Below are 24,930 nucleotides of genomic sequence, written 5' to 3'. Positions count from 1 at the left end.
TCAGAGGTGGTCAATGTGGCCCGAGAAAGGGAAGTTTGGGGTCCCCTGCTGGAACTGTTGCCCCCACAACCTAATCCTGGATAAGTGGTGGAAGATGTATATATGTAGTGGTGAGGTTGCATATTTTGGTCACGAATTTGCTGTCCTTCATGTTTTCGCTTCTTTACCGTTTCATATTTGGATTATTACACCATGCCCTGGCTGGTGTTCTGACGAGATGTCATTCCTGTTGAATGTCATTCCTGTCCTCCGTGTAACTGCGCATGCGCAATATTGTTGGGACACGCAACTGTCAATTTATGTGACAAGACACACAATTCGACAAAACACCGGCTGCACGCGCTGCTAGCTGTTAGCTGCGAGTGAGAGAAAGACGCACACAGCCACCAAAATGGGTGAATTTAAGCTACCATACAATGTACTGATGTGGATTAAGATACAGAATTACCATTTCACATTTGATGGATTTTCACATTTGATGGATTACTCCGCGCCCTGACTGCTGTTGGAGCGACACTGTCTCGGCTCGAGGGTAAGCCTTGCCGACTGAATTACCTACAGAAACATAAACCGTGCAAATGATGGAATTGTATTTGACTGGGAATAACTTCCTTGTGTCTGATGATTTGCAGACATTCATGCTGTTATATGGTCGGAAATAGCCATTTTAAAACTCCTTTTAAAGTAAAGCTCAATTTGCAACCATATAACCAGCATATTATTCCCTAAATGAACAGGTTATGAATGTTATATTCCATTCGTACTAAGAAACACCCCTAAATCCTACATATTGTAGCTTTAATATAAGCCCTGAAAATTGAACATATTCATTCTTTCCATCCCTTTGCACACACAAGCTTCTTGTGAGCCTCTCAGAATAATCATAGGAGCCGATCGCGGGCTCTGTTTTCCATAATTCACTGTATAATTCCTCCCTGAGTAATCTTCCAGTGTTTTCTGGGCGAAAAACAACGGAGTGTTTCTTGGCTACAAAATAACAGGTGCACAGCATGATACAGCAGAAAACAGTGGCAACGCACGGCCAACAGTTTCAGAAAATACTGCACACAAACCACAGTGTCACAAAACAAACACCATCACTTACATTGGCTATTAAAAACACAAGGACTGAAAGTGTTGGAAATGTTGGTGTTTTGTATTTTTTGGATGTGAAGTGCTTTATAACATAATGTAGACTGACAGTAGAAGTAAAAGTAATCAGTGAGTAGCTGCCAGATGACTGCACAATCAGGATCGGAGTAGAAATGCAATACAAAAAGGTTTGCCATTAATATGATACACTGTTAAATAACTGCCTCAGTGTGTCTGTCCACAGGAATAATAATCATCATAAAAGTACCAATGCTGGTGCCCAGATCTGATTATCAGGAAATATAAAACAGACACTTGCTTTACATACTGCTTTTATACTGTTGAAACTACATGCAGTATCTCTTTAGCGTGCCTACCAGAGGAAATCAACCCCGTGACACTGCCTGTGTTACGAGCGTCTGGCGCCCACTGAACTGTACAGGAAGGAATTTAATACGGGACATTTTTACATTCTGCTGATGTTCTCATCATCCAGTTTGACTTACAGAGAGTGAGGAAAATGACAACATGATGAACAGCTCACCGGTTTTACAACGTCTTTGCATAACCTACTTACCTACTTTGCTGTGTTGAGCTGTTTTTTTTTTTTATCCTGATGCAAACACAAGCAAATATGCTTCTAAAAATACAGCTGTCATCAGAAGAACCCTGTAAGCTGAGTTTCAGGTATTTTCATGCTGAAAGACAGAAGAGAATCTGCCATTATTTTAACACCAGTACACCTTGGTGTTAAAAAATAAAAAAGTGAAGCGCTCTAACGTACAGCCGCTGAAACGCAGGTGAAACAAAGACAGAAAAAAAACATGTTCAACCTGTGATAAGAGCTTTCAATGAAGGCTGGTTTTTACTACTGTGTTGCTGCGCATCTGCGCAAAATTGCAACAATCCCAGGGACTCTGAGGCTTTCTGACCCTCTCAACTCATGTCTGCAGCACACTGAAAGAAGCACTTTGGCAGAATTTGCCGCATTGCTCGTCTGGTGGGCCTGAAGCGTAACTAAATTAACGAAGCAGATTGATGTTGACATCAAACGTAAAGAAATGCAGGTGGATTTCAGCACACAGGAAACCCAGCGTTTTTCTTTGTTCACAATATATTATCCCGCCCAAAAGAGACAACACGCTATACTATGCTAAGGAGAAGAAAGTTACTTCCACCTTTGGCCCTCACTGTTACCAGCAGGGTTTTGTAGCAGTACAGCTACACTGCAAAAGCATCCAATTAAAACCCCAAAGGGTGGAGGTGTCATCCCCAATGCAGCGCCAAAGCGCAACTAAGTACACATTCCACTGTTTGTTTTCTTCTCCTACATCTTCTTGGACTGTATGTTGACCTGAACTGTAATGCTGCATTCTCATTGTGAATGCAGCATAAAGGAGGAAAGCCAAAGCTTCATCTCTGAATGTTCGTCAAGGTGACTGATGTGTAGCAACGCTGAAGGAAAAAACAAACAAAAAAATACTCCTTTCGTGACAGCCCAAAAAGGTTGAGTTAAACCAAAATCAGCTGGAGTTTGACAAAAACATCTCAGTCTGTTGACCTGAAAGCCACTAAAAATCGACATCCACTTGTTATCTTAAAAGGCAGCGTACACGAATTGTAATAAACCGTGTACTGCAGCAGGAACAAAAGTCTGATCACAGACAAACGTGCACACACTGACATGATGCTGTGCAGAGAGAGAGAGAGAGAGAGAGAGAGAGAGAGAGAGAGAGAGACTAGGTGAGAAGATGAGAATAAATGGGTACAGCCTCCTCCGTCTCCACACAAAAAAGAGCAGACAATATTGCAGGCACAAAATGATAATATAATACAATTAACTTGAAGCAGTTTCACTGCACGCACAATCATCTGCCTCTGCAGGGTCACAAAGAGCAAAGAACTGCATGTTGCACTTTGTGCTGTGAAGCTCACATGGTCGATGGCACAACGTTAAAGAGAGTGCCCGAAATTTATCTCAGCAGAATAAATTAAGCAACCTGTGCAAATGTCACGCTGCTGCCACAAAAAACAAACTGTCGCTTACATCTCGATGTCACAGCGTTTTGCAGCAAAGCTGACATCTTCAAACCGTGTGATTCAAAGGAGACAGCATAACAGTCTTAAAAAAAAGAACTACTTGAAAAGTTGTTGAATACTTTCATTTCATCTGAAATGTGTAATAAATGCTAATTGCGCTGGTGTCTTTTGCTTTTCAAATGACCTTGTTTGCTGACTTTTTTTTTGAAACACTTGAATAAATTGAAGTTGACACAGCATCTGTCGTCAGTACTCCCTTGGTTGAAGATGAAGGGCTGAATAATGCTGGTTAGAGATTAATTACAGCCTGACTGAAAACAGAAGTCCATGACAGCTTGACTGTTCTTACAGGAGCAGAGCTTTCCTTCTGCTAAAAAGTTCTGAAAATTTGAAATGTGAGGTCATTGCCAGCTGAGTGACGGTGGTTTCTTCATGTTTTTTGTTTGTAGACACAGATCCATTGTTTGCTCGGCTCACAGAGCAGAAAACGGATAGATTGCTTGGCTGTGTTCGTTGCAGAGAGCAGCTGCCCTTTCGCATTAACGCTCAAGCTGCAGAAAAAGCTTCAGTATTTGAGAATCAGGAGAGCTCTCTATACTCTCTGGGTTGGCCAACAAATTAAAAACATTTTCTTTTGTCTAAATGACCAGGAAAAGGCTTGAATTGGTCTCGCTGAAGGTCCTGGAGAACCCGCACATTGGAACTGAAACTAATGTTTAAGGAGTAGTAATGGATCAGATTTAGTGCAGAGAAATAAGTTTGTACACGTTTTTTTCCTCCTTTTTCCAGCGCAGTCAGCAGCCGTCTCTGCACGATGATGTGGCATTTCCAGATTGGTTCAGGACGGGTCATGACAGCTGCCAAGGGGGGTTGAAGAACTTTATGCCATGCATCTTGGCCCACTTTGCAAACACAGCCTTCTCTGTGATGAAGCGGTGGCCACCGTAGGGGGCACTCTCATGAAGGAGGTACTCTGCACACTCGTCCCGGCTTCCTGCTTCGTAGTAGTGGTACGGCACCTTCCGGTAACCATCTGTCCTGAAAAGACAGAGGGAGCACAGGATTATGTATGCTGCCTTTAAAAAAGAACACATGGATTTTGTCTGTGTAATATCAGTTCTCTGAATGAGATTCAAAGCCTCTCCTTTGTGTCATCGTAGGAACTATTTCAAAAGAGAGGGAAAAACTACATGTGAAAAACTCACCTCTAGCTGCATTCTGTTTGACTGATCTTAAATAGTTCCATAATTCAATGATTCACACGATAGTTTGTACAAATGAGAAAGCCTAAAGTTAGGATAAAGTTCAGAAGAAGGAGGTTTGAAGATGTTCTGGTTCCACATGGTTTTTTGTGGTTCCACCTTTAAATTGGATGATTTCTATTCCAGATGAGACCCAAATGTTTCACAATTAATCCCATACCTTCCATCAGTGTTAACTGTAACCACACTTCGAGCACACACCTGTGTTTGGGTAATTATTATGTCAACTGACACATTAGTACATGGGCCAAGAAGACTCTCTGTAGACCTTTAGGAGACTAAACAACACTTACAATTCAGTATGACATAGACTTCACAAAAAGTCGTGGCATGATGGCCGTCCCAGGGTGGTAGCTATAGCCAGAATTCCACAAAAATTCCACAGGAGTTAACAATTAAAAGTACAACACAATATTTGTCTGATCATAAGAATTCCAAAAGCATATAGTTTGGACTATTTATAAGTGAATGTTATGATTTATGGGTTAAAGACAGCAAAAATGGTGACAAAGGGGCAAAAGTTAAAGTTGCTCCAATTTGATAAAAAGTAAAACATACTAATGGTTGAGCTTCTAGGCTTTTAAAAAGGAATAGTCTGGACCAGCTGTTGTGCTTAGTTATTACATTATAGGCAGGCCCGGATCCAGACCGGTTTGGACCGATGCAGTTGCAGATTTCTGCAGATCAGATTTTTTTACGCATCGTTAGTCGTCGGGGGAAAAACAATCTCGAATAATCCAGAATAGTGCCGAATGTGTCCCCGCGGTGAACACAGCTTTTGATGTGATCCCACAATGCACCACGCAGGTGTACACAGGAAAATTCAAACCGGATCAAACAAACATAGCATCAGTCCAGGCGAGTCGATGATCGTGGCACAACAGTGTGTTTGAAAGGCATTCCATGATGAATGAAATTACATTTTCGGTGGTTTTCCGACCATACATGTCAACCTATACGGATTGTCCGTAAATTATACGTATTTTTCTGAGTTTCAGAGTCATATGGACGTACAAATAAAGTCAGATATTCAGGGTTTGGTCTGCAGCGGGTCTGTAATCAACCGTTTCTGCAGCGCGACTCCACTTTGAAGCGTGAACCATTGAAGCAATGCTTCGATCCACTAGCTTGTTGGTTCTTTGATTTGCTGCTCTTCAGAAACAGCAAGTCCACTTCTTAACCCCTCTCAAAGCCATTAAAATACCGAGTCACTTTTGTGTGTATTAAAGTCACTAACTGGGACTCTTACACCTCTTACAAATGTTGCAATACAGACAAGAAACTACAATAGACTAAAACATTTTTTTCCTCCCAAAATGAGACGTGCTGTATTTCTTTACAAATTCCTGACATGCAGCACAGCACAGCTGCAAGAGGTCAGCTCAGATATATGCCTGAAAGGAAATGCTTTTGACAAAAACTAGATTTGTTTATTCCTATTTATGTCCAGAGATCAAGGATCCACCATGTAGAGTTTATTATGTCCAAAGTTTAAGTATCCAATTTCATATTTATTTAAGACTCAATAAAATGTTGTGCAATTTCAATTTAATCAGCTTATAAAGCGCCAAATTGTTGTGTGGGCTGCTGAAGAGGAGGTACTGCTGGCCCACCACCACCAGAGGGCACCCTGCCTGGAGTGCGGGCTCCAGGCACCAGAGGGCGCTGCCGCCTCACAGGAGCAGCCGGGGTGACAGCTGACACTCATCACCTGTGACAGCTGTCACCACTCATCTGATCTGCATCGGTATATCAGCAAGACGTCATCTCCACCTCTTTGCCGAGATATCGTTCTACCTGAAAGGTAATATCCTCAGCCTGACTGCTTGATAGAAAGCCTTTTTGTTGTGATTTTTGTGAGTGATAACAGACTTTTTCTCCAACGAGAGGTGGAGGTAGCTTCCCTGCCGTGCAGATTGCTGGGTGCAGACGCACCCACGTTTAATTGTGTTTTTGTTCCTTGCCAGCAGTACCAGGTCCGACACGCGGAGGCAGTGGCCACCTGGGAGTTCGGGACTTGGCGGCTCCAGTATTCCCGGGGTCTGGTGGCGGAGGAAATCGTGTGGTTCCGGTTCTGCTTTGGACAGGCGTCTCCTATCTTCGAGCCTGCCCACACGACACCTTGTAATTTGACCTTTGATCTATTGTGGAATCTGTTGTGTTTGTTGTGCACGTTCGCAACAGTAAAGTGTTGTTATTTGACCTATTCTATTGTCCGTTCATTTGCGCCCCCTGTTGTGGGTCCGTGTACTTACACTTTCCCAACACAAATCACAACAAAATCCATCTCAAGGTGCCTCACATAGAACAGGTCAACATAAATAATTAAAATAAATAAATAAAAATTAAAAAAATTCAAATACATAATTAAAAACAGAAGTAAAAGAATAAAACAGATAAAAAAAATAAAAAACTATTCATAAGAAAGAGAATAAAAATAGGCTTTAAGTCTTGACTTAAAAATGTCCATGGACTCCGACTGTCTCACGGTCGCAGGAAGACTGTTCCACAGAGCGGGGTGCACGATAACAAAAAGCTGAATAAAAGAATGAAGATTACTGAATAACAAGACGTGTACGATTTTTATTTTTTCATTGGGCAAAAATGCATCTGTCAGATTTTCACTCTGGATCCAGCCCTGATAGGATAACCTATGCCCAATAGCAGAGACTCTTACCACTGCCTTGTTTGACCAGTGGTAAGCAAAGATCAGTATACATCATGACATCCCAGAGGAGGTATAAAGTTATCAAATAGACCGAGGACATGGCCATGAGACATACTGTCCAACACTTTGGAGAGCAAACACCAACACAAAGTTATTCCATTTATAAATTCCACTTTGGGATTAGGTCTCATTGGGGGGGGGGGACTGGGCACAGTTGGAATAACTCAAATGAACAGTTCCTTACTGAGATGTACATCAGATACACCACTTGTGGGGGAACATCAGCTATGATGTTTTGGCCATTTGCTGTGTTCTTGGGGCATGATCCAGCACACAGGTGCTGAATAATGTTGAGCAGAAAAGTGGAAACGGCCAAGGAGATGCTCACATTTCACCTGGCTGCAGTACACGGGTGGTTACTTTCAAGATGTGTGGGAGGACTAACCCTAAACCTCCCACTCCCAGACCTGATCATTCATAGTCAAATGACAGAGAAGGGCCATCAGGATAGTGACTGATTTTACTCTCCAATATATTTGTGATGTAATAGGGCAAACCCCTTAAAATAAAGAGGCAAAAAAGATACATACATTTTGAGGAATATTCAAATCCCCACCAAAATTCCATCAACTCTCCATCTCTCCAAAAAACTTCAACCTGGCATTAGACGGACTGATGCATAGAGACGAACACATTTCATCTCTATCCTGTCAATTAGCCAAGGGAAACCAGACCAGTTTTAACAAACCCACAAAACAATACTGGTTACTTGAATGATTGCATCATACATCGAGGCCAACAGGTTTATTTATGCATTGGTGTTTTCTGAGCGCTCAGTCGGGATGGTGCCGTTGTATGTTGCTTGCTGTCTACACTCACTGAGTTTGTTATTGTTTTATCTGATCCTGGTACTTGTTGCACAGAATGTGTCACCGCTCCTGGTACAGGATCATCAGACTCTCATCAACGTTCATGTTTCTGTGGAACACCTGGGTATCCTTGGGTCTGGCAGACAGTCAAAGACAACGCTGCCACCTTTCTTGGCATCTGTACCTGCATAGCTACGCCAGCTGCTCTGCGTGTTACCTCTGAGTCATCACTGCAGAAACCGTGGGAAGAGAGGAGGAGTCCGTGTTCAGCTCAAGCGTACCTTGACTTTGTCCTTCACACACATTCCTGGACATTTATTGGCTGGATTCTTCACGGCGTATGATTACTACGACATGTGGTGTTCGATGGTGTTTAGTGGCTCTGGCCGGCTGTCAGGGACACCGGGTTTCCATTTCCTCATCAGTGGCCTGTGAGGATCTACAGACAGGGCTGCGTACAGCAGAACCTCTGTCCACTCCCCTTGGGGACAATACAGTGTATCGTATAGTATCGTATCATATCGTATCGTATCATTTGTGTCTCCAATCAGACTGACGGGTGCTCAGTTCGTGTGGTGCTCATCAACATCAGATCACTTACAAGTAAGACTTCCATCCTGAATGACTTTCTCCACTCGTGTTCTGAACTTTCTCCTGTTAACGGAGACCTGGCTGAAACCAGGGGAAAATAGCATCTTTTCTGAGCTCCTCCCCCTCGGCTGTTCATGCTTCAGCTCCCCGCAAGCATCAGGACAAGGCAGTGGTCTGGTCGCTGTCTTCAATGAGAACTTTAAATGCTTATTATTGTCTCCAAATGATTAGTCCACTTTTGAACTCCAGTTGATTGTGGTGAGTTTACCTGTCCTGTGCTGTTATCACCCACCAAAATGTAATAATTATTTTAATCAGGAGTTTTCTGAGGTGTTTGGCAGTTTTATCCCAAAATATGACAAATCTTTGGTCTGCAGTGATTTTAATATTCATGTTTGTTGTCCATCTAATCAACTGGCTGATGACTTTAAAAGCCTTTTGAACTCTTTTGGACTAACGCACTCAGTGGACGGACCAACACATCATCTTGGACACAAGCCGCTTGTCACCTCCTCAACAGTGGGGGAATTTGCCGCTGCTTTCATGGACTCTCGTTTTATGCCATGAATGGATTGGATTCCTCCTTTCTTCTTTCCACTCCACATGCTCAGTAATTGCGGACTCTGTTGCCCTTTTTCACTGCAAATCCACTAAATTAAGATCCGGCCCCTGGTTAAATGCCATGACCCCATGCCCTCAGGCAACGCTGCAGACAGGCGGAAAAAAGGTGGTAAAAGGACAAACTACATGTCTCTGGGTATTCTGAGAGACAGTGTAACTGACTACCAGAAGCCTGTGAAGGAGGCAAAAGCTCAATGTCTGTCTTGTATTCTTAACAGCAGTTGTCATCGGCCCAGAGTGTTGTTTCAGACTATAAACTCAGTTGTAAACCCGTGTACATCTGTTTCAATGGATGCTACAAGCACAACCTGAAAGGAGTTTCTTCAGTTTTTCATTGACAAAGTCTCATCAGTCAGACAGAATGCTGATCAGAAATGTAATGTCAAACTGTTACTCGTGCACATTCTGCTGTGCTTGAGCAGTCTGAGCTCGTTTCTCTTTCAAGGTAGTGAAACACACATTACCTACAAGTTGTCCTTTAGATGTTGTTCCAGCTAAGGTGCTGAAAGAGGTTTTTAATACAGTCTGCGCAGATCTCCTAGCTTTTATCAACTCTTGTCTTAGTTCAGGGACTGCTCCAGCTGCTTTTAAACATGCTGTGGTTAAACCCATTCTTAAAAAACTCAACTTTTATCCAGTTTTAGACCTGTGTCACATCAAGATTGAAGAACAAGTTGCTTTTATACAGTTAGTAATTTTTAGAAGATAAATACATCCTTGAAAAATTCCAATCTGGATTTAGATCACAACACAGCACTGACTCAGCACTTTTAAAAGTACCTAATGACATCACTCTGTTGATGCAGAGAATCCTGCTATGCTGGTTCTGTTGGATCTCACAGCAGCCTTTGACACTGCAGATCAAACAGTATTTCATTCTTGGTTAGAACATCTTGTTTGCACAACATGTACATTTTCAATGTATATGTTGCCGTTGGGGTCAGTTATAGCTGAGCACAATCTGTCCTTTCATTGTTATGCAGATGATCTGCAAATCTATCTGCCTATAAGGACAATTGGGACCAATACTTTGTCATTATTATTTAATTGTATTTATGATGGACAGCAGTGGCTGCCCCAAAAAGTATTTTAGCTGAATGATGGTAAAACAGAGACCATTGTGTTTGAACATTTTGGCATTCCAAATGCTATACCGTCAAGCTTTTGTGTTCTGGCTAATTATTTAAAACAAGATGTCAATAATTAGGGAGTGACATCTGAGAGCTGTTTGGAGTTCAATCAACAGATAAACTCTATTGTCAAAGTAGGTTTTTTTCCAGCTACGTGTTTCGGCTCAAGTAAAGTCCTTCCTCAGTAGACGTGATCTTCAGATGGCCATTCATGCTTTCATCAGCTCCAGACTTGAATACTGCAATGCACTTTATGCTGGTGTTAACAGTCTTCTCTTTCATGCTGCCAACTCATGCAAAATGCTGCTGCTCACCTTTTAAAGAACACTTCCAGAAGGGAGCAGATTACACCTGTACTTTACTCACTCCACTGTCTTTCAGTTTCTTTTAGAACTGATTTAAGATTTTAATGTTTGTTTTTAAAGCTACTAATGGCCTTTCACTGTCCTACCTGTCTGAAATTTTAACTCTCTGCACTTACAAAAGAACATTACGGGTGTCTGGTCAACTTCACTTAGATGATATGAGGTCAAAATATAAACTCTGGGGTGATTGTGCTTTTGCAGTAGCTGAACCCAGATTGTGGTACAATTTACCTCCTGATACACAATACAAACCCTGGCAAAAATTATGGAATCAACGGCCTCAGAGGATGTTCATTCAGTTGTTTAATTTTGTAGAAAAAAAGCAGATCACAGACATGACACAAAACTAAAGTCATTTCAAATGCCAACTTTCTGGCTTTAAGAAACACTATAAGAAATCAGGAAAAATAATTGTGGCAATCAGTAACGGTTACTTTTTTTAGACCAAGCAGAGGGAAAAAAATATGGACTCACTCAATTCTGAGGAATAAATTATGGAATCACCCTGTAAATTTTCATCCCCAAAACTAACACCTGCATCAAATCAGATCTGCTCGTTAGTCTGCATCTAAAAAGGAGTGATCACACCTTGGAGAGCTGTTGCACCAAGTGGACTGACATGAATCATGGCTCCAACACGAGAGATGTCAATTGAAACAAAGGAGAGGATTATCAAACTCTTAAAAGAGGGTAAATCATCACGCAATGATGCAAAAGATGTTGGTTGTTCACAGTCAGCTGTGTCTAAACTCTGGACCAAATACAAACAACATGGGAAGGCTGTTAAAGGCAAACATACTGGTAGACCAAGGAAGCCATCAAAGCGTCAAGACAGAAAACTTAAAGCAATATGTCTCAAAAATCGAAAATGCACAACAAAACAAATGAGGAATGAATAGGAGGAAACTGGAGTCAACGTCTGTGACCGAACTGTAAGAAACCGCCTAAAGGAAATGGGATTTACATACAGAAAAGCTAAACGAAAGCCATCATTAACACCTAAACAGAAAAAAACAAGGTTACAATGGGCTAAGGAAAAGCAATCGTGGACTGTGGATGACTGGATGAAAGTCATATTCAGTGATGAATCCGAATCTGCATTGGGCAAGGTGATGATGCTGGAACTTTTGTTTGGTGCCGTTCCAATGAGATTTATAAAGATGACTGCCTGAAGAGAACATGTAAATTTCCACAGTCATTGATGATATGGGGCTGCATGTCAGGTAAAGGCACTGGGGAGATGGCTGTCATTACATCATCAATAAATGCACAAGTCTACGTTGATATTTTGGACACTTTTCTTATCCCATCAACTGAAAGGATGTTTGGGCATGATGAAATCATTTTTCAAGATGACAATGCATCTTGCCATAGAGAAAAAACTGTGAAAACATTCCTTTCAAAAAGACACATAGGATCAATGTCATGGCCTGCGAATAGTCCGGATCTTAATCCAATTGAAAATCTTTGGTGGAAGTTGAAGAAAATGGTCCATGACAAGGCTCCAACCTGCAAAGCTGATCTGGCAACAGCAATCACAGAAAGTTGGAGCCAGATTGATGAAGAGTACTGTTTGTCACTCATTAAGTCCATGCCTCAGAGACTGCAAGCTTTTATAAAAGCCAGAGGTGGTGCAACAAAATACTAGTGATGTGTTGGAGCGTTTTGTTTTTCATGATTCCATAATTTTTTCCTCAGAATTGAGTGATTCTATATTTTTTTTTTTCCCTCTGCTTGGTCTAAAAAAGTAACCGTTACTGACTGCCACAATTTTTTTTCCTGATTTCTTATAGTGTTTCTTAAAGCCAGAAAGTTGCCATTTGAAACGACTTTAGTTTTGTGTCATGTCTGTGATCTGCTTTTTTCTACAAAATTAAACAACTGAATGAACATCCTCCGAGGCCGATGATTCCATAATTTTTGCCAGGGGTTGTACACACACACTATTTCTGTTGTGTGGGCCGCCCGAAGAGGAGGTACTGCTGGCTCACCACCAGAGGGCGCCCCCGCCTGTTTTCGGGGTTTCAGGCACCAGAGGGCGCAGTTGCCGCAGGAGTCCACCAGGAGCCCGGAGCTGACAGCTGTCACAAATCTTCCATCATCACCACCACCCATAAATGCCTGTGAGAGACATCAGAACTCTGCCGAGTTATCTGCTTACCCTAAAGGTAAACCAACTCAGCCGTTCTGTGCCGTACGCACACGTTTTTTGCATCTGAGCTTTTTGCAGTCGTTAACCTTTTGTACACTTGCAGCTTAAGCAAAGTTTGTGGAAGTTGGAGGAGTTGGCATCTCCACTCCTCACTTCAGACTTGATTAAGTGATACATAAGGCACTGCACGTACTCTGTGTTCCTGTGTTTGGAGGTGGAGGATTTTCCCTCAGAAAGGAACTGTATTGTAGCTGATTGTTTGCTGGGTGTTCACACACCCACCTTTTCACCTGTGTCTGTTCCTGCCAGCAGTACCGAATCTGACAGCTGGAAGCGGTGGCCACCTGGGGACTCAGGACTTGGCGGCTCCGGTGTATTGCAGGTCTCCGCTGGCGGTGGAACATCGTGGGTCCTGGCTCTTCTCTGGATAGTCGTCTCCTACCCTCGGGCCTGCCCATGCGTCACTGAGTTTTGTGATTGACAGACTAAAAGCATATTTGGTTGTTTGTGCACATTTGCAGAATAAATTATTTATTCAGACTTCCTATTGGCCGTTCATTCACACCCCCTGGCGTGGGTCCGTATACTTCACTTTCCCAACAATTTCTGACCCAGCTCATGACTTATTTATTTAAAGTGGCTTTTAATACCTTGTGGAGCTGTGACAGGTTTTGTTTTTATGTGCTGTTTTAACTCTATTTTACATGTTTTATTTTTGTGAATTCTTGAGATGATTTTACTGTAAAGCACTTTGGACACTATAAAGGGCATTAGGAATAAATGTTGATTGATTGATTGCATCATATATCATTGACTATAAATCTGTACCTTGAATTACACACTAGTCAACCTCTGTATTGACGAGCCCAACAGTTCTATTTATGGATGTAAGTAAAAAAAATAAATAAATAAAAAATCAGCTTAAAAAAAACTGGGATGATATAAAAATTGATGGAATCCTGAAATTTACTTTGACACTGATTTGACTGCAAACAGTATGAACCAAAAATATTTTATTTGTTAATATCCCAGTGCATCCATTCCTGCATATAAGGCCTGGAACATTCTTAAAAAACAAAACAAAAAAACAAACAAACAAAAAAGAGTTTGGACTGGACGATTTACTCCAGATACATATATTACGTAATCACATTTACAGCTACACAGTAAATTCTGCAGAGTAAAATTTACTCCGCTGGGATAACATTTGGTCCCAGTCCAAATAGAGTTAAATATACTCTATCACAGTGCTCAATCAACTCTATCACAGTCTTATTAGAATAGAAACACTTGATTTGACAAGACAGCAGAGCTGATTTCACTCCATAATAGTGTATTTCAACTTTTTTTTTTTTTTTTTTTTTTTTTTTAGAATTTGTTAGAATCTGCAAATTTTCATACCACCCTGCAGACAGGAAAGAAGCAGCACTTTGAGCACGAGATATAGGATACAGTTGACCAGTCCAAACGCCAGACAGGACCCAAAACCCCATAGAGAATGGGGCCAGTGCAGTGCCTTATTTGATCAAGACACTAGAGCAGTGCCATACTTTGCCCTTCTGATTGCAGGGAAAAGCCATGAATCTCTTCCAAATTTAGTGTCTGTGTTTTATCAAAATGAAATAAAAATCAGATATATATTAACAGTATCTGTATATTGGTGTGCACCATGTTGGGGGGGGAGAAGAGAGAACAAGACGAGAAAACGCGGTGTGAACAGGAGTAAGAGCAGAGCTGTGGAACAGATTCATTGTGCACTCCACAGACTGCAGCTGTCAGCTTTATGAGAGAATGAATTGTGTGACAATTTCATTGGAAAGATGAACACAGACAGAAGAGACACAGCCACAGTGAAACATCCACAAAGAGACCGTGGCTGCCTGCCAGCTTCATACACAACACAATCACTGCCGCTCTCCTGTGTCACACGCCGGTGCACACAAGCGTGAACAAATAAACTCAATTTCACCCTCTCTCCAGCACCTGTTGAGGTTCTATTACCATACAACCGCTGAGGTCAATTCAGCTGCGTCCACACCAAACAGCGCTGCCCGTAGTACTTTGTGTGGCAGTAAACTGCCCACTCAGGAAGACTCCAAAACTGTAGGGAAGAGAATAAATGAGTGGTGTGCAGGAAGAGAGCACCGCGCTGGTACTGCCTCGCTGGATCGTAAAATCCTCTGTGCTGGCTGAATGATCGCTCCTCTCTGCCTTGTGTCTGGGGCTCTTTTTACGCTAACTCCTGCTGAGCGTGGCAAATGTGTAAGTGATAAAAGGCAGGATATTCACTGTGCATTAGGTAAAACTGTTACAAATTTCAGGCTGAGCTGTGAGACCAGACGGGTATTGGCTTCTACTAGAGTTGTGGTGACTTGAGTCGGCACCTGGAGCAACTGCATCTTGTTTGCCATCCATCCTACAGCCTCACAGAAAACACCAACCGCTCTTCTATAGGCGAGAGGAAAGATGCCAGGACAATGTAAAAATAAAAATTTAAGACACAGACAAATTGGGTGCTGCAGACCAGCTACCCGCAGCAACACAGTGTGTATTCTTGACAGAAAAAAAGATAATGAAATTCAAGGGGCAGAGAATCCAATATGGATTTTCAGCATAGAAATCAGTCAGTAAACTCAAACTGTGGTACTGGAAATGCATTCTAGCAATGGCTTCCACGGGCTGTTATTGTGCTGTGAATGTGAAACTAGTTTAAGTTTTATAGGACAGAATACATTTTTCATCCCAGTATAGAGAGAAGGGTGATAGTTGGTGTCTTACTTGCAGTAGGTGTCATTTATCATGCCGTAGATATGGATCTCTTTGCACATGTCCATGGCGAGGATGAGTGTAAACCAGCCCGTGCTGAGGTAGGAGCCCGACTGGATCCTGCAAACAAAGACATTATTGTGTTATTTGCTTTTCGATAGCAATTCGTACTCTGAATTGTTTCAATCAATCAATCAATTTTTTTATATAGCGCCAAATCACAACAAACAGTTGCCCCAAGGCGCCCTACACCGCAAGGCAAGGCCACACAACAATTATGCAAAACCTCAACGGTCAAAACGACCCCCTGTGAGCAAGCACTTGGCTACAGTGGGAAGGAAAAACTCCCTTTTAACAGGAAGAAACCTCCAGCAGAACCAGGCTCAGGGAGGGGCAGTCTTCTGCTGGGACTGGTTGGGGCTGAGGGAGAGAACCAGGAAAAAGACATGCTGTGGAGGGGAGCAGAGATTGATCACTAATGATTAAATGCAGAGTGGTGCATACAGAGCAAAAAGAGAAAGAAACACTCAGTGCATTATGGGAACCCCCCAGCAGTCTAAGTCTATAGCAGCATAACTAAGGGATGGTTCAGGGTCACCTGATCCAGCCCTAACTATAAGCTTTAGCAAAAAGGAAAGTTTTAAGCCTAATCTAGTAAGAAGAAGTAAGAAGAAGAATTTTAAATTCTATTCTAGAATTAACAGGAAGCCAATGAAGAGAGGCCAATATGGGTGAGATATGCTCTCTCCTTCTAGTCCCCGTCAGTACTCTAGCTGCAGCATTTTGAATTAACTGAAGGCTTTTTAGGGAACTTTTAGGACAACCTGATAATAATGAATTACAATAGTCCAGCCTAGAGGAAATAAATGCATGAATTAGTTTTTCAGCATCACTCTGAGACAAGACCTTTCTGATTTTAGAGATATTGCGTAAATGCAAAAAAGCAGTCCTACATATTTGTTTAATATGCGCTTTGAATGACATATCCTGATCAAAATGACTCCAAGATTTCTCACAGTATTACTAGAGGTCAGGGTAATGCCATCCAGAGTAAGGATCTGGTTAGACACCATGTTTCTAACATTTGTGGGGCCAAGTACAATAACTTCAGTTTTATCTGAGTTTAAAAGCAGGAAATTAGAGGTCATCCATGTCTTTATGTCTGTAAGACAATCCTGCAGTTTAGCTAATTGGTGTGTGTCCTCTGGCTTCATGGATAGATAAAGCTGGGAATCATCTGCGTAACAATGAAAATTTAAGCAATACCGTCTAATAATACTGCCTAAGGGAAGCATGTATAAAGTGAATAAAATTGGTCCTAGCACAGAACCTTGTGGAACTCCATAATTTAGTCTGTGAAGAAGATTCCCCATTTACATGAACAAATTGTAATCTATTAGACAAATATGATTCAAACCACCGCAGCGCAGTGCCTTTAATACCTATGGCATGCTCTAATCTCTGTAATAAAATTTTATGGTCAACAGTATCAAAAGCAGCACTGAGGTCTAACAGAACAAGCACAGAGATGAGTCCACTGTCCGAGGCCATAAGAAGATCATTTGTAACCTTCACTAATGCTGTTTCTGTACTATGATGAATTCTAAAACCTGACTGAAACTCTTCAAATAGACCATTCCTCTGCAGATGATCAGTTAGCTGTTTTACAACTACCCTTTCAAGAATTTTTGAGAGAAAAGGAAGGTTGGAGATTGGCCTATAATTAGCTAAGATAGCTGGGTCAAGTGATGGCTTTTTAAGTAATGGTTTAATTACTGCCACCTTAAAAGCCTGTGGTACATAGCCAACTAACAAAGATAGATTGATCATATTTAAGATCGAAGCATTAAATAATGGTAGGGCTTCCTTGAGCAGCCTGGTAGGAATGGGGTCTAATAAACATGTTGATGGTTTGGATGAAGTAACTAATGAAAATAACTCAGACAGAACAATCGGAGAGAAAGAGTCTAACCAAATACCGGCATCACTGAAAGCAGCCAAAGATAATGATACGTCTTTGGGATGGTTATGAGTAATTTTTTCTCTAATAGTTAAAATTTTGTTAGCAAAGAAAGTCATGAAGTCATTACTAGTTAAAGTTAATGGAATACTCAGCTCAATAGAGCTCTGACTCTTTGTCAGCCTGGCTACAGTGCTGAAAAGAAACCTGGGGTTGTTCTTATTTTCTTCAATTAGTGATGAGTAGAAAGATGTCCTAGCTTTACAGAGGGCTTTTTTATAGAGCAACAGACTCTTTTTCCAGGCTAAGTGAAGATCTTCTAAATTAGTGAGACGCCATTTCCTCTCCAACTTACGGGTTATCTGCTTTAAGCTACGAGTTTGTGAGTTATACCACGGAGTCAGGCACTTCTGATTTAAAGCTCTCTTTTTTAGAGGAGCTACAGCATCCAAAGTTGTCTTCAATGAGGATGTAAAACTATTGACGAGATACTCTATCTCACTTACAGAGTTTAGGTAGCTACTCTGCACTGTGTTGGTATATGGCATTAGAGAACATAAAGAAGGAATCATATCCTTAAACCTAGTTACAGCGCTTTCTGAAAGACTTCTAGTGTAATGAAACTTATTCCCCACTGCTGGGTAGTCCATCAGAGTAAATGTAAATGTTATTAAGAAATGATCAGACAGATCATCATTTGCATCAAAAACAAATATTAAGTCGAGAGTGCTCTGAGAATACCTAACTGCACCAACACATTAATTAATCTACTAAATTAATCTGTTAGAGTAGTGGTTCTTAAACCTTTTAGGTCACACACCCCGTGTACTAGAATGTAGATACCTATTAGGTCAGGCCGGGTCGGGATCGGACAAATATTACGAAATGATACTCGGGTTTGGGTCAGGTTACATCAGCACAAAGACACTGAACGTATGGAACTTTTCTGAAATGATGATGTCACAGCCCTGCCTTTCTAAGCTCAGCTGCTCATAATGAATGGCATACTGTTGTTGATAACAGTTTCAAACACTTTTTTTTTTATCTTGACTAATTAATATGATTTATTTTCGTCACTAGTAGAGTGCTGAAGAGATGATGGCTGACTGTAGTGAATGCTGATCATGAATAAATAGAGCACAGTGATGTTATTAAAATAATCACAGAAAGGACTTTCAACTTTTAAAATAAGTGATTTTGTATTTCCAGATGCTGTGTTCCAAAACAAGGGTGTCTTAACATGGATAACAGTTTTTATCAGGCTGTGATGAAGGACTCAACAGATCAGACTAAAAGATTTTATTAAAATAATCACAGAAAGGACTTTCAGCTTTTAAAATAAGTGATTTTGTATTTCCAGATGCTGTGTTACAAAACAAGGGTGTCTTAAGGTGGATAACAGTTTTTGTCAGGCCGTGATGAAGGACTCAACAGGTCAGACTAAAAGATTTTATTTACTCTGTGTCCTGGGGTAGCCAACAGGTCTGGTTTACATTATGCAAATGTTCATTTGTGTTCATTAAAAAAAATGAAAATACGTGATCTAACAGCTTTCTTCCTGTTTGCGGGGATTTGTTTAGGATGGAAATAACAGACATTAAGAGTATCGGCTTTAGACAGAAACAATAAAATGCCTGTCTAGTTCGGTCACTACTCTGTTGGACGTGGGTCAGGTTTACACAGAAATATGAGGCCTGCACTGTACTATACCGTGTTCATCCTGACTAAGTTAGCACACCCCTCACCAATGTTGAAGCGTCCCCCATAAAAACAACCATCGTTGTTCAAAATAGCAGGTGTGAAAGTTGCCTCATACTCAATCTTGACCAATGAACCGAAATTTGGTCAGAGAAAAGAGGTGGTCTCAGTGTGGATCAAACTGAACCATGATCCAGATAACCAGTTCCATAGTTTTTGTGTAATTTTGCTAAAAGACACACAAGCAGCACAGCAACTCATATCTCCTTGGCAGAGGGTACAATGACACCAGGATGTTACAGTTCTAACTCCCTTGATTTTTAACGTTGACCATCTAAGAACTGAAAATGTTCAAACTGCTGTTTTTACTCGTTTCTTTTTGTCACAGCCTAAGATGAGTGTGGAAAACATTCATTTAAAATTTATCTACAACACCACAAGCAGCATTTCAGACGTGCACACAACAATACTGTGCTACATTTGCATGAAGCATTGATTTCATTTTCAGTGTAATTAGATAAAGGTCAAATAAGATTGCACATTCCAGCAGCTTGGTCCTGTGCATTCTGGCAATATTTAAATTTCAAACACACTGTATGTAACATGGTGTGAAGACAGAGTGAAAGCTCAGAAAAACAAGGCAACAGAGTAAACATGCATCCTCCTGTGAGTGATATAGGAACACTCAGGGCCAATCAATAACAAGATTCATAATCCTTTCATCAGTAGTAGGGTGATGGTGGATGACTTACAGTCTTTCAAAGTTAAAAATGTGCTTTGATCATCTTCAAGCACTGAACAGCTATGATATGTAAAAACAGGGTGAAGGCCTGGTCTGTCTTGAAATGTGTACTTCTACAGTTCTCACAAGACTGACACTGTAACAGGGCACCAATTTACAGGTTTTGGAGGGCAGCATAATGGAATGTCACCCCTCGGGATCATTGCTGCCCGGGTGACATTCCATTATGCTGCCCGATAAACGAGTCACCATTTGTTTTATTATACATCTGTGTAGTTAATAAATTTATCTTTACAATTGTGTGAAAACAGTTATTTTTTTTAATTGTTTTTGGTTATTTTTACTAGAAACAAATAATTAATTTAAATTTACTAGAAACAAATAATTTAAATTTCTATTTTTGGTTACTTTTACTAAAAACTCAGGATTCCTCATAATGCCAATACCCTTATCCTTAAGGTACCTGGATATGCTGTACCGTAGTGAGTTCATGGTACTGTGTTTCAGCCTCTGGCCATACTTGGAGCGCACTGATGTGTAGAACTGTCCCAGTTCAAGGTCGAGTGTGGCAATGGGAATCTTCTCGAACTCGCCGGGTGAAACACCATGCAAATCTTTCCCATCGTCCTTCGCCAAAAACTCTTTGAACACTGCGGAACTTTTCTTGATACTTTTCGCGGTACTCTCACTCTTTCTTGGCTAGAAGAGCATTTATCCCATCAGTATCCACGGACGCAAACCTTCTGCTCTCCGCCATGATGTCGTCTGTGACACATCACCCCTGTGCATGCGCGAAACATTGCTGCCCCATTATGACAAAATCGGTCCGCAATCACTCATAATGTTGCCTGAAATGGTGTAAAATCAGTCAATAATGTGGCTACTGTTAACTCTGGATGATTTATCGTGAAAAGTATTGCAAGTATTACACGCGCATCAGCCAATCAGAACAAAGGATTTCAGTCAGATGTATCATAATACAAAAGAACCTTTTCATTCAAATATAATAATGAAGCACAATATCATTTATATATCCAGACCTCAACCTCTCACCTCTTCTTAGATATCATTTTATGCATGTTTTTTCTTCAAACGATGTGTGAGTTATCTATTGAGAAATTTAAAAAATGCTGAATATTCCAATATTAAAGAAAGTAGGGGGAAAAGTCTTGGTTTCACCCTCTTAATTGGACCCTTCCATAAAGTTTCATGAAAATTGGTTAATCGTGTGAACAGTCAAACAGACAAACAGCACTGAAAACATTACTTCCTTGGTGGAGAGACTAACTACACATGTAGCCTGATATGTACAAGACAAGATCAATATCTGGAAACAGATCACAAAACACAATTACAAAAAAATGAAAGACATCGGAGGGCTGATGCACGGACTGCTCGCTTTTGACGATGTATGAATTCTGTGTGACTTCATTATGATGTCATTCATACCAATCAATCTTAAGTATTTTGCTGATCACTGTAATCTTAAAATAATCCACCTAGACTTCTTGGTTGTTGAGATATACAAAAAGGTTTTTTTTTTTTTTTTTTTACCATGTTTGTCTTGACCCTGACCCGAGTACTCCAAAATCTAATCACCTCTAAATATTTATCCAAGTAATATTCCCACCAGGTTTGAAGAAAATCTGTCACAGTCATTTGTGAGTTATTCTGTCCACATGCACACCCACACAAGCACAGATACATGGCAATGAAAACAAAAGTCTACTTTGTTGCTTTGCTGGGTAATTAACTCCCATGTTTCCTAAATGAACATTAGAATTGGAAAAGCAAATCACATTTTGCGTGTAGTATCATCTAAAAGAACGAGCAGCCTTTACATCATGAAGTGTGAATTTCAGCCTCACAGACAGCTCCTGCAGCCCTGCAAAACCCGTCTGCAACATATTGGATGAGAATTTTGAAACATCGCTTGTCCTTTTCCACATATTATGTTGTATTTCTGATATCTATATGGTGTTTCTCTATAACAGCAGCAATGCTCGTCTGTCTGTGGTGTTCTTGTCATTCCATCAAGAGATCCAAGGACACAAGGTGTTAAGCAACAGCTCGGAAAGACATTTTGAGATGTTCACAGTAATGATAAACTGAAATGCCCATTCGCAGCAGCTGAAGGTCATCATCTTAAACTTACATTAGGTGTTGTCTAAAACACAAACATACTTATTTATTAAGAGCTTTGCAACACAAAATAAGATAATTTTGCAATTTTGCTTGAAAAAAGCTTAAAATGAACAATCATTTGTCAGATTATTATATTTTTGTGCTAAATAGGGAAATTAGATTTTTATTCATGGTTTCAGCTCAGTTAGGTAATAGTAACATTGCAGTTCACTGTAACTTTGCATGCATATAACTATCCTGGGCTATGATAAACTTTGTCCGTTTGCAGATGAGCAACTCTCCAAGTATGTGCTTGTCCTGGTTCTGTACTCCGTGTTTTTAATTTAACACGTCGTGTGCACTGAGCCTTCATTTCCAGCTGTCAGTGAGTGGCTGGTCAGCGATCAGCTGAGAGGCTTCATGCTGCGCTTTGTGCGCTCAGACGTAGCTGGCCGATCCCCATGTGATCTTGTCTGTACATAAATACCACCGCACACCACATCTGTTGAGTGGGGAGCTGACACACTGGCACACCACGTGTTGTGGAGAGGAGCGGGGGGGGGGGGGGGGTTTGCTGTGACATACACAGGCACGCCACATGTGTTGGTGGGTAGGTGGGGGTGATACACAGGCATGCCACATGTGTTGGGGGGAGGTCGGCACAGCCACACCCATGTATGTAGCTTGGTGCCATCCCTAAGTGCCACACGATATCGATGCCATTATCGATTCTGCTTATCGATCCAATTCCTTATCGATTCCCTTATTGATACCTCTTGTGAATTTTGCACTAAAAGTAGGCTTTACAGGTTTTCTATGTATTTCATTGAGTCTTAAAGTAAATAAATATGAAATTGGTCACTGTATCCTTGATCTCTGGACATAAATAAAAATAAACAAAACGGTGTTTCGCTTTGAATTTATTAATTCCAACTGGACTCTATCATTCTAACTTGACTTGGCAGAGAGCCGCGCAGCATTTGGAGCTGTGTGAACAGAACGGAGGACGATTCTTGTTTCTTTCTCGCAACAAGACAGGAGTCCCATTTAGTAACTTTAATCTGCACAAAAGTGACTCACGATTGACATATTCAGGGATGAAAGTGGTGAAAAACAAAAAAAGCTGAAACCCAAAATTACCCGCCAACACCACCTGCACGAAAATGTTTGAATTTTAGAAGCTGTGAAATGCAATCTGGGACTATTCCAGACAATAAACTGCAGTGAGTGCAGCATCCATTTAGGTGAGAAAAAAAAAAACAACTTTCCTTATTCAAATTCATTCCAGTAGTATTCTGCTCTTACTAGGATGCAGCAGTTTTCTAGCTTGGCAGATGGTTCTGGAGGAAATCACTGAAGAAATTAACACATTGAAAATATGGTTTGACCGAAACAAACTGTCATTAAAGTTAAATAAGACAGGGATGAAATGGAGGTGTAAGAGTCACTAGGTGTTCACGGGAAACACTTATTGATTTCTGTATGTATGTATGTATTTATTTATTTATTTATGTACGTTGTTGGTTTTATATTTTCTGTTGTGTTTCTATTCAGGTTCTTTTTGTCTCTTTCTTTAAAATTGTATATAATAACTAATAATTAGATTATTAATATATAAACAAAAATACATTTAAAAAATATTACAATTTGTAATACATTTGACTCTTTTACGACAACAAATGCATATTATACAGAAAACAAATGCACCCAAACGTGATGACAGCTGCAACTGCTTAATGCTAATTTTAACATTGAAAATGCCATAGACATGTTAACGCGTTAACATCGCTCCCGTTTTTAAGTTATAAAATACATCTATCAACTGTTTCAGAAGACCATAACAGGTCGGTTTAACATAAAAAAAGGTAAATAATACTCACAGACGTATGCTCTTTAGGGCCCTGTCCCACTGGGGAGAGGATTAATTGGACATGAATTGAGTATACAAATTGCGGGTGTTCGTTGTCGTCCGCAACAAAAATGGCCAAAAATGACAAATGTCCCAGTATGAATCATGGAGATATTAATAATATATAGCGAATATATGATGAACAATCATGGTTATATAACGCATGTAGTGAGGAAACTGATCCAACACATTGAGATTATCACGGCAGCGTTACGGGTGTATTATGGATGCATCGCGCACGTGTTGTGCGTGCACGGCATCTGAATTGCGGTGATAAAATAAGCTCACTCGGGCCGTCGGCATCACTATTCACACCAACAATACAGACTCTGTAGTATTTGCTGGATTTGGACAAGTTGATCACAGAGTTAATGTTCTTTTTGTCATGCGAGGGTTAACTGTTCATGAGTTTGGGGACCGGGAGGGGGGAAGCCGCTGGGGGGGGTGAGATTGTGTTTTTTTTCTTTCTTTTTTGAGAGTGTCACAGAAAACAGACTTCAGCGTGAGTTGTGGCTATAAACAGCAACTCTTCCTTTTGTTGGTGTTAAATAAAAGTCCTGGATTGCAGCAGCTACGTCTTTGTGGATTTACAAAGCCGGACCGGCACTGACTGGCAGGTATGTCGCTTTCTGCCAAATATAGTACTTTGGGTTTACGTGACATCTTTGTTATGCATTCACAGAATGTCCGCAAATCAGCTGCAAAGCAGGTGTAATAAAAATGCTTTATTCGTGGCCAATCTGTATGCAGTCGCTACAACATATTTTAGTTTGTGATGTGGACATGATGGGCATGATATATATCTGTTTTACACACTGTCCCGGTCCGCTGTCAAGCTGCAAATCCCCGTCAGTTGTGGATATCAGCGGTTAACAGCAGATATACAGCGCATAGAGTGAGTATGTATTGTGTATGACTTGAGTATATTTGGAGTATGTGAG

At 40.8% G+C, this 24,930-nt stretch overlaps 1 protein-coding gene across 1 annotated transcript in view; it reads right to left on the bottom strand.

The window, feature by feature from the left end:
- Nucleotides 1-1,152: 1,152 nt before the first annotated feature.
- Nucleotides 1,153-24,930, bottom strand: part of st6galnac3 (ST6 (alpha-N-acetyl-neuraminyl-2,3-beta-galactosyl-1,3)-N-acetylgalactosaminide alpha-2,6-sialyltransferase 3) — a 256,666-nt gene continuing 232,888 nt past the window's right edge. Inside the window, exons 5-6 of the mRNA XM_034182873.1 lie at nucleotides 15,569-15,676; nucleotides 1,153-4,170 (exon numbers count right to left, since the gene is read on the bottom strand). Of these exons, the coding sequence (XP_034038764.1) occupies nucleotides 3,981-4,170; nucleotides 15,569-15,676 (298 nt within the window). The 3' untranslated portion in view covers nucleotides 1,153-3,980. The remainder of the gene's footprint in view (nucleotides 4,171-15,568; nucleotides 15,677-24,930) is intronic.

Source organism: Thalassophryne amazonica, chromosome 12, assembly GCF_902500255.1.
Source record: "Thalassophryne amazonica chromosome 12, fThaAma1.1, whole genome shotgun sequence".
NCBI lineage: Eukaryota > Metazoa > Chordata > Actinopteri > Batrachoidiformes > Batrachoididae > Thalassophryne > Thalassophryne amazonica.
The sequence above is the reverse complement of the archived record's forward strand: the minus strand, read 5'-3'. Positions and strand labels throughout refer to the sequence as shown.